Genomic DNA, 8,397 nt, shown 5'->3' on the forward strand with positions numbered 1-8,397 from the left:
ACATGGAAGAGTCCAAAACTTCCAAAAACAATGTTCACTTCTCATTGTGACCTGTCACAGAATAGCTTCCTCAGTGTCAATTTCACTGCTACTTTCTGCCGTTAAACAAACTGATTAACAAATAGAGATGAACACAACTCTTCTCAGCAAGGAAGATGTAAACGTTTTTACGAGCATGAAACTCTGACAGTTTCAACATAAGACTGAGAGGTTCGAATATATCGGGGATGTTTCTGTATTTTCCTGTAAAATCAGATGTAAAAAGGGCACAACTCCCAACAACAGATATGATGCTGATTCATTATTCCTGAAAATCAAAGCTGACTCAGGATCACGAATCAGACATCTTAAATTGAGTATCTATTCTTTATTACTTTAACTGGACAATTTGAGTGGTTGAGTGAACTTCTGATTCTACTGCAGTGCAGGAACTCCTCTCACATGCTCCCTCATATTTGAGCACATTCAACTTCAACAAGCCAAGCATATTCCATTAACATAGCAAACTAAATTACACCTGTATTGTGGTTATCACTCTCCATTCTTTTAAAGTAGTTATCACAATGAAAACAAAATGACCAATAACCACAAACTGAAGAAGAGATGTGTTTTGGATATATCTTCATTCTACACAACGTTAGCTTCACAGGAGCCAGGCTTCAGAATCTCAAGAGTAACGATGAGTTTTATAGATTTTCTGAACCAGGGGTAGAACAGAGCATAAATCAGAGGGTTAAGACAGGAATTAAAATAGAATAGACACATTACAAAGGCCACAGAGGAAGCACTTAATACAGCATCTCCACCTGTAAGAGTAACACAGTAATAAGGACAGATACAGATAAGAAACACAATTATGACAACACTGACAGTCCTGAGCGCCTTCCTTTCAGATTTCAATGTCGTTAAATTGACTGAGCCCTGAAGCGTAACTGTTGTAACATGAGACCTCATGGTTCAAGCCTGAGACACAGCCACCACAAACACTCTCATATACAGAACCACAATGACGCTGACAAGGCCAATAAAAGATAACAAAAGATCCACTATTCCTGCAACGTATTCAACAACAATTATACACTCTCCATAGCAAGAATTGTACCTGCCAGGATGTATGGCGTCAATTTAGTGCCAAAATTCCGCGCACAAAAAAATCATAATCGCGCACAGTTAAACCACTCTCTGCGCTCGCGATGCCTCTCCGCGCGCGCGTGGTCTCTTTCTGCGCGCGACATCACTTTTTGTGCGCGCGCGATCTCTTTCTACACGCGCGGTGACATGTCTGAGCTGTCTGCTCGCGCGGTGATGTTGAGTTTTGGCACTCAGGGGGCGGGCTTTGAGTTAACGCCACTCAACCCCCCTCTCCTTTGTGATTGGTTGCTCTAAACGTCTACTGTCTTCAAATGGGTCTATTACTTTTGTGACTTATGAAACTTATCAACATATCACCTGCTCAAAACAAAGGGAAAAAAAAGCAAAAGTACTTCACTGATCCTGGCATAAAATCAAATGAAATCTGAGAGAGAGGGAAAAAGACAGAAAAAAAGGAGAAAAAATTTACTATAAATTTAGGATAGGTATAACTGAATAACAGATATAAACTAAACAACATAATTAAATAGAGTTTAAATATTATTTTAAGACAGATATAATCAAATAACAAATACAGACTAACAGATATGAATTAGATATAATTTACATATAAATCTAAGACACATATACTTAAATAAATAACAGATATACACTAGCAGATACAAATTAAATGTAATTCTAAAAAAAATCTAAGAAAGATTTATAATTAGATGAATAACAGATATACACTAACAGATATAAATCAAATATAATTTACATATACATTTGAGACAGATAGCCTTGATGGCTCCATGAAGACGTTTTTATTCATTCTTTCTCCTCCCAGGAAACAGACAGGTCTCCTCCACAGTAATCAAATCACTGTATGGAGGTTATGTTATGTGAATTTTACTCCTTAATTTTCCAATTCTGCCGCCAAATGATGACTACCCGCCCTACTTAACCTCTGATTGGCTCTGATCGGAAGACAGTAGACGTTTAGAGCAACCAATCACAAAGGAGAGAGGGGTTGAGTGGCGTCAACTCAAAGCCCGCCCCCTGAGTGCCAAAAGGCAACACCACCGCGTGAGCAGACAGCACAGACATGTCACGCGCGTGCAGAAAGAGTTGGCGTGCGCACAAAAAGTGATGTCGCGCGCGTAGAAAGTGACCGCACGCGCACGGAGAGGCATCGCGAGCGCACAGAGAGTGGTTTAACTGTGCGCGATTATGATTTTTTTGCGTGCGGAATTTTGGCACTAAAATGACGCCATAAGGATGTCTCACATTATCTCTCAGCACCAGACCTTGAAAAACTGCAGAGGAGAGCCAACAAAGCAGAACACAGACTTTTGATCTGCTCTGAGTGACTTTAGTGGAATAATGTAGAGGGTCACAAATGGCCACATAGCGATCGATTGATATGAGCACCATTGTTCCCACTGAGGCCGAGGTGATCCCATAGTCTAAGAGAAAATACAGACTACACATGAGGTCACCGAGGAACCAGCAGCCATCAATGAGGATGATCTGAAAAACCATGAGGAGGCCCACCAAGAAATCCGAGACAGCCAGAGAGAGGAGGAGGAGGTTGGTCGGCGTGTGGAGCTTCCTGGGGATGAAACAGATCAACACACTTTTCTATTACTTGCTGCAAACAAACAATTATTATTGCAGCAGAAAAAAAGGCAATGAGACATAAAAACATTAACAATGACAGTCATTCGTTCTTCGGTTGAAGCGATGAAGCATTTGACTACTTGAAGTGGGAGATGGAGATGATGACCAGCAGGTTGAGAACCACAGTGAGCACAGCGATGGAGGACAGGGTGATGTAAATGAGCATGGACACTGCAGGAGAGCGTGTAATCTTCCTGCAGGATGAGTTGAACTGTGGGAAGCAGAGATCAGCTTCTACAGCAGCGGTCATGTTTAGAACAATGAAAACACATCGACTTACACTCCAGTGCTCTTTGGTATGTGATGTATTTATTCCCTCCCTATTTCAGCATCACTCCTCTCAGTTGCCCTCTGGTGGTAATTTGGTGACAGAAACCATGCGTAGATCAGCCACAACATTAAGGCCACTTACAGGTGAAAGGAAGCACTTCTATTATGTATTTACCATGTCTTCTGTCAGTTCGTCAAATATATGAGGAAGCAAAAAATCATTTTAACTCAGGGATATTCTTTCAGCAACATGCAAACTGAGCATAAAGGATTTTAATGTAACTGAGAAGACTGGGTGATCCAGTTAGTATGTTTGGTCCAGTTGTTTTGGAACAAAGTCATCCCGGCCCTTTTGGGGTCTTATCTGTCTACAGTGATCCAAGGATGGAAACATGGCCTCACAGTCCTCCTGCACTTTGTGTCTTTTGTTTTTCCAGACACTCATGGCACTGGTTCAAATGGTGTTTCTTTCTTACATAGGATTCAAACTGTAAGTTTGATGTTTTGTTTTGTTTTTCAATTTCTGTTCCTGTTGACTTTTGAAGGCTGGCCTGAGTGGTGCGATCTAACACATGAGCAACTGCAGCTGAAACTGCTGCATACTGCATACTGCAAAGCATGTCCAGGCCAAAACCTGTTGCATGTTTCTACCGCAGAGAGCACAGTTAAAATGTAGATGGGTTGTGAATGGCTGCGTAAAGGCCTGTTCACACCGCCAAATGAATGAAACAATGGGGAACGCACGTTCACCGGTGGCGAAAATCCCGGCGGCGCATCAGACGCGTTTGTGCAGCGTGTCGGGGTGTTCTGGCGTCCTCGGCGTGTTTTTGCAGCCGACGCTGAAGTTGGGAAATCCGAACTTTTGATGCGGCGTTTTTGCGGCAAACCAATCAGAGAGTGTCTCTATGGTGACGTCGGTCAGGGAGCGGGGACCGATGAAAGCAACCTTCATTCTGTCGCAGCTCCTGGAGCAAATGGTGAAACTGACCAAACTCCGACCGTCTCTGGATAATATCGTGCACCCAGGCACGGCATACTGTTCGCCAATGGCGTCGTTGTCTGGCTTTATGAAACAAATAAAGCCAAGCCACTCGCTCAACAGGGTTAGCCATGATGCTAAGCTAACACAGGAAATAAGGCCGGAAGCCCCGCCTTCCCACCACAGATGCGCCGCGTCAATGCGGTATCCTCGGGAGCCCAGCATTGCTCAGCGTCGGAGCTCAAAATTGACACGCGTTCAACTTCTCACGTTTTTGACGCAATAACACGTTCAGTCTGAACGCGGCTTAACAATGCAGGCATGTGATATCGTGAAGCAACAGTCAATGCAAGACCTGCTTGGAACACAAGGAGGTACAAGATGTATTATGCATTGCAGCATTGTGTTCTTTCTTTTTGCTTAGCTTGTCAGACGGCAGTGTTGTAACTCATGTACTGCTCATACACATGTATTAGGTCTCTCTCCAGTTTTAACACAGCTGATTGCAACGAGGGTCTCCTGATTGGGCTTTTTTTTACAATACTGAGGATGACTGCAACATGAGATTCAGGTGTGTTGAAGCAGAGAAACATCTGAAACATGCAGAATGCCGGCCCTTCAGGGATTCAGCTTGACATGGCGCATTTGAAACTTGAATCATTATATTCATAAACTCAGTGCTGTTAATTCAAAATTGGGCAGCTGAGTATTGTGATATATTGTCATATTGATATGTTTCACACCCATAGAAACTATGGTCTGTGTTAACTTCATTTTGAAGGTTACAGATGTACAATTAGGTTAAACTTTCAGTGAATACATTCAAAAATTTTACCCAATAGACATTTTTTTTTTACAATACAATGCTGTGTGTTCATGATTGTCTTAACCATCAAGCGTATTCATAGTTTTCACATTTGTATGCATTGAATTCCCTGCTCTAATTTCCTGCACAGTCTGTCACACAGTGGTGACAACGGCCTGCCTTTGTCATGGGATACAGTCAGGTCGGCACTAATCCAAGTCGGCCCTGGCCAACTCGGCACCGCCCCCGGGATACAGTCAAGTCGGCATCAAAGCCAAGTCGGCATCAAGCCAAGTCGGCCTCGCGGGGGGGCTCTCAAGTGGCCGAGTTGGTCGGTGCCGACTTGACTGTCAGCTGCTTACCAACTTGGTCAAAAGCCTCTTTTTTTAAAATCACGATGCGGCTGCGGCGCGACCGTTTGCACAGATTTTTGACGATCTGTTTGAACCGAGTAGCTTAGCTCCGAGCGCGCAGCGCGAGCGGCTGTCTGGTCATGTGACCAGATCATGTGACCAGGTGGCGTTTGATCAATCCGTCGCCTGCATTATAATTATAAAATTGTGCAAATCGTTGGGCCGCAGCCGGCATCAGCTCCAAGATTTGGAATTGGTCAAAGATATTATAGACATTTTTGATCAGTGTCCTCTACCAGAATTTCGTACAGAATTTGAAGTGTGTATGTCAAAGTCAGGAGATTGAGGATAGGGGTTGGGGGAGTGGGGGTGGGGGTGGGGGTGGGGGGGGGGGGGGGGGGGGGGGGCAGTTCAGGCAGCCCAAAGTGGACTGGTGTGGCAGGAAAAGAAGGCATTTTTGAGGGCTTGTTATGGGGAGACTGAGTGTCGGATCAAAAAAAGCTGGCTTATTGAAGGTCAATGTGTCTGGATGCAGCATGCTGAGTTTGGGCTCATTTGGTCCAAACACGAGGAGTTCAGTTCATTTGAATAATTGGAAGCCAAATGACATTTCCACATAGACAATGAATGAATTTTAGAGAAGCCTCTAGAGTCAAAACTTTAGGTTACTTAACGTAACCCCGGTTCTCAGAGTAGCATGAGTGAGATGTCTCACTATGGGATACGCCCCCAGCGTATGCCTCAGAAGCATTTATCTCACTACGCCAATCCTGATTGGCTGGTGATCGCGACGCCCACCGAGGGTGGAGCCACCTACCCTTTAAGTAGCCTGCGTTATCTACGCAGCGTCACTCAAAATAAGCACCTCTTCTCGCTTCGCCCAGCAAGAAGGGCTGTCTGGTGAGACATCTCACTCATGCTACTCTGAGAACCGGGGTTACGTTAAGTAACCTAAAGTTCTCTTTCATAGCATTCGTTTCGATGTCTCACTATGGGATATGGAAACTCCCGTATTGCCAGACATGCTTATCTCGATTGACCACCAGCTCTCAGGAAAGGCCCTCCCCCCTGCCCTAAGAGAGCCCCGCAGTCAGTACTGCATGAGCCAGGCTCAGAGCAGGGATGTCCAGCTTATAAAAGCGGACGAAGGTGAGTGGTGAAGACCAGCTCGCTGCTGCACAAATCTCCTGAATTGACACCCCTTTACACAGGGCCCAGGATGCAGCCAGGCCACGTGTAGAATGGGCCCGCAGGCCCACAGGGGCCTGAAGACCTTGACACGTGTAGGCCAGGGCGATCGCTCCCACAATCCAGTGGGAGAGTCGCTGCTTCGTGATGGGTCTGCCCCTGCAGGGGCGAGCCCAGGACACAAAGAGCTGGTCACCTTCCCGAAACCCCATTGTCCTGTCCATATAAATCCGCAAGGCACGGACTGGACACAGCATGTGCAGCCGCCGTTCTTCCGGAGAAGAAAATGGCGGTGGAGAAAATGCTGTAAGAACAATAGGAGAGCATGAGCCCACCACCTTGGGCACGAAGGCCAGGTGGGGTTTCAGTGACACCCTGGCATTCCCAGGGGCAAACTGAGTGCACGAGGAGTGCACTGAGAGTGCATGAATGTCACTAACACGCTTGGCAGAGGCCAAAGCTAGAAGCAGCGCTGTCTTCAGAGACAGATGCTTCAAGCTCACCTCCTCCAGTGGTTCAAACGGAGCTCTGGAGAGCCCATTTAAAACCACCGCCAAGTCCCATGGGGGCGCCAGCGGCCTGCAAACAGGAAGCAGCCTGCGTGCCCCTTTCATGAAACGGCAGACCAAAGGATGCTGGCTGACCGTTTTTCCACCAAACCCCACATGACACGCGGCAATTGCAGCCAGATACACCTTTATTGTGGAGAAGGCTTTACGTTTGTCAATCAAGTCCTGCAAGAATGGCAAAATAACACCAACAGTGCACTGAAAGGAGATGTGTCCTTTTTTCTGACACCACTCCTCAAACACCCTCCACTTACAGTCATAAAGAGACCTAGTGGAGGCTGCTCTAGCACTCTGAATAGTGTCAATCACATTCTGAGGGAGTCCAGCAGTATTTAAATTACACCACTCAGGGGCCAGGCCCAAAGAGCCAGGCGCTCCGGATGTGGGTGAAAAACTGCTCCCCCTGCCTGTGACAGCATGTCCCTGCGGAGGGGAAGCTGCCATGGCTGCCCCGACAGGAGCTGATAAACCTCCGCTAGCCAGTGCATGGCCGGCCACTGCGGAGCTATCAGAACCAGCGTGTGGCGATGCTCCCTGACTCTGTCCAGAGTCGGGGGAATCAAAGCCAACGGGGGAAAAGCATACAGGAGGACCGACGGCCAGACGTGCGCGAGCGCGTCCACGCCGAGCGGCGCACCTGGATCGCGTATTGAGAAAAACAGCGGACATTGCGCGTTCTCTCTCAACGCGAACAGATCCACAGCGGCTCTGCCAAAGCGGGCCCACACCTGCTCCACGAGGGCTGGATGTAACATCCATTCCCCGTAGAGCGGCGCACCCCTGGACAACAGGTCCGCCCCCCGGTTCAGAGCCCCCGGGACATGGGTGGCTCTCAGAGACCGGAGGCGGACGCTGCTCCACAGGATCAGTCTGCGTGCCAGCATGTGTAATTGCCGGGAGCGCAGACCTCCGTGACGGTTGATATATGCCACCGTCGTCGTATTGTCCGTTCTCACCAGGACATGATGTCCCCTGAGAAGCGGGAGAAAGCGTCTCAGCGTGAGAAACACCGCCAAGAGCTCGAGGTAGTTTATGTGAGCGCGCTGGAGATCCTCGCTCCAGACGCCCCTCACGTAACGGTCCTCGCATATACCACCCCAGCCCGACATGCTCGCGTCTGTGGTGATCACTTTCCGGGACAGGACGGGGCCCATAGGCACCCCTGTCACCAGAAAAGCCGGGTGGCGCCAGCGACGCAGTGCCATTACGCATTGCGCACTGACCGTCACCCTCCGTGCACCATGACGCACGGGATTCAGCCTGAGGGAACGCACCCACAGCTGAAAATCCCTCATGTACAGACGGCCGAGCCAGACTACAAGGATGGCCGAAGCCATCAGGCCCAGTAGTCGGAGGCATAATCTGAAGGGGACCAGATTGCGCAGGGTGAAACGCGAGAGGCAGGCTCTGAAAGCGTTCACCCTCGCCGCTGACAGACGGGCCGTGAAGGACACCGAGTCGAGTGATAACCCCAGGAAGATT

The 8,397-nt window shown here is 47.8% G+C and overlaps 1 protein-coding gene and 1 pseudogene across 1 annotated transcript; both read right to left on the reverse strand.

The window, feature by feature from the left end:
• Positions 1-627: 627 nt before the first annotated feature.
• On the reverse strand, positions 628-4,906 carry LOC115403216 (trace amine-associated receptor 8a-like; annotated as a pseudogene).
• A 1,059-nt stretch (positions 4,907-5,965) lies between these two features.
• LOC115403361 (uncharacterized) lies at positions 5,966-8,120 on the reverse strand. The gene is made up of 2 exons (XM_030112227.1): positions 7,609-8,120; positions 5,966-7,552 (listed from the first exon to the last, which is right to left on the reverse strand). Exons 1-2 carry the CDS (start codon positions 8,118-8,120, stop codon positions 6,232-6,234), a joined length of 1,833 nt encoding a protein of 610 aa, XP_029968087.1. The 3' UTR covers positions 5,966-6,231.
• Between the last annotated feature and the right edge of the window lie 277 nt (positions 8,121-8,397).

Source organism: Salarias fasciatus, chromosome 16 (genome assembly GCF_902148845.1).
Source record: "Salarias fasciatus chromosome 16, fSalaFa1.1, whole genome shotgun sequence".
In the NCBI taxonomy this organism is placed as follows: domain Eukaryota; kingdom Metazoa; phylum Chordata; class Actinopteri; order Blenniiformes; family Blenniidae; genus Salarias; species Salarias fasciatus.

What these genes read in the sequence shown, in the direction of transcription:
- LOC115403361 (XM_030112227.1), bottom strand. Translation starts at nt 8,120, where the DNA reads ATGGCACTGCGTCGCTGGCGCCACCCGGCTTTTCTGGTGACAGGGGTG. An exon ending in GGCAGAGCCGCTGTGGATCT is followed by an intron (nt 7,553 to 7,608) that starts GTTCGCGTTGAG and finishes TACGCGATCCAG; the next exon opens with GTGCGCCGCTCGGCGTGGAC.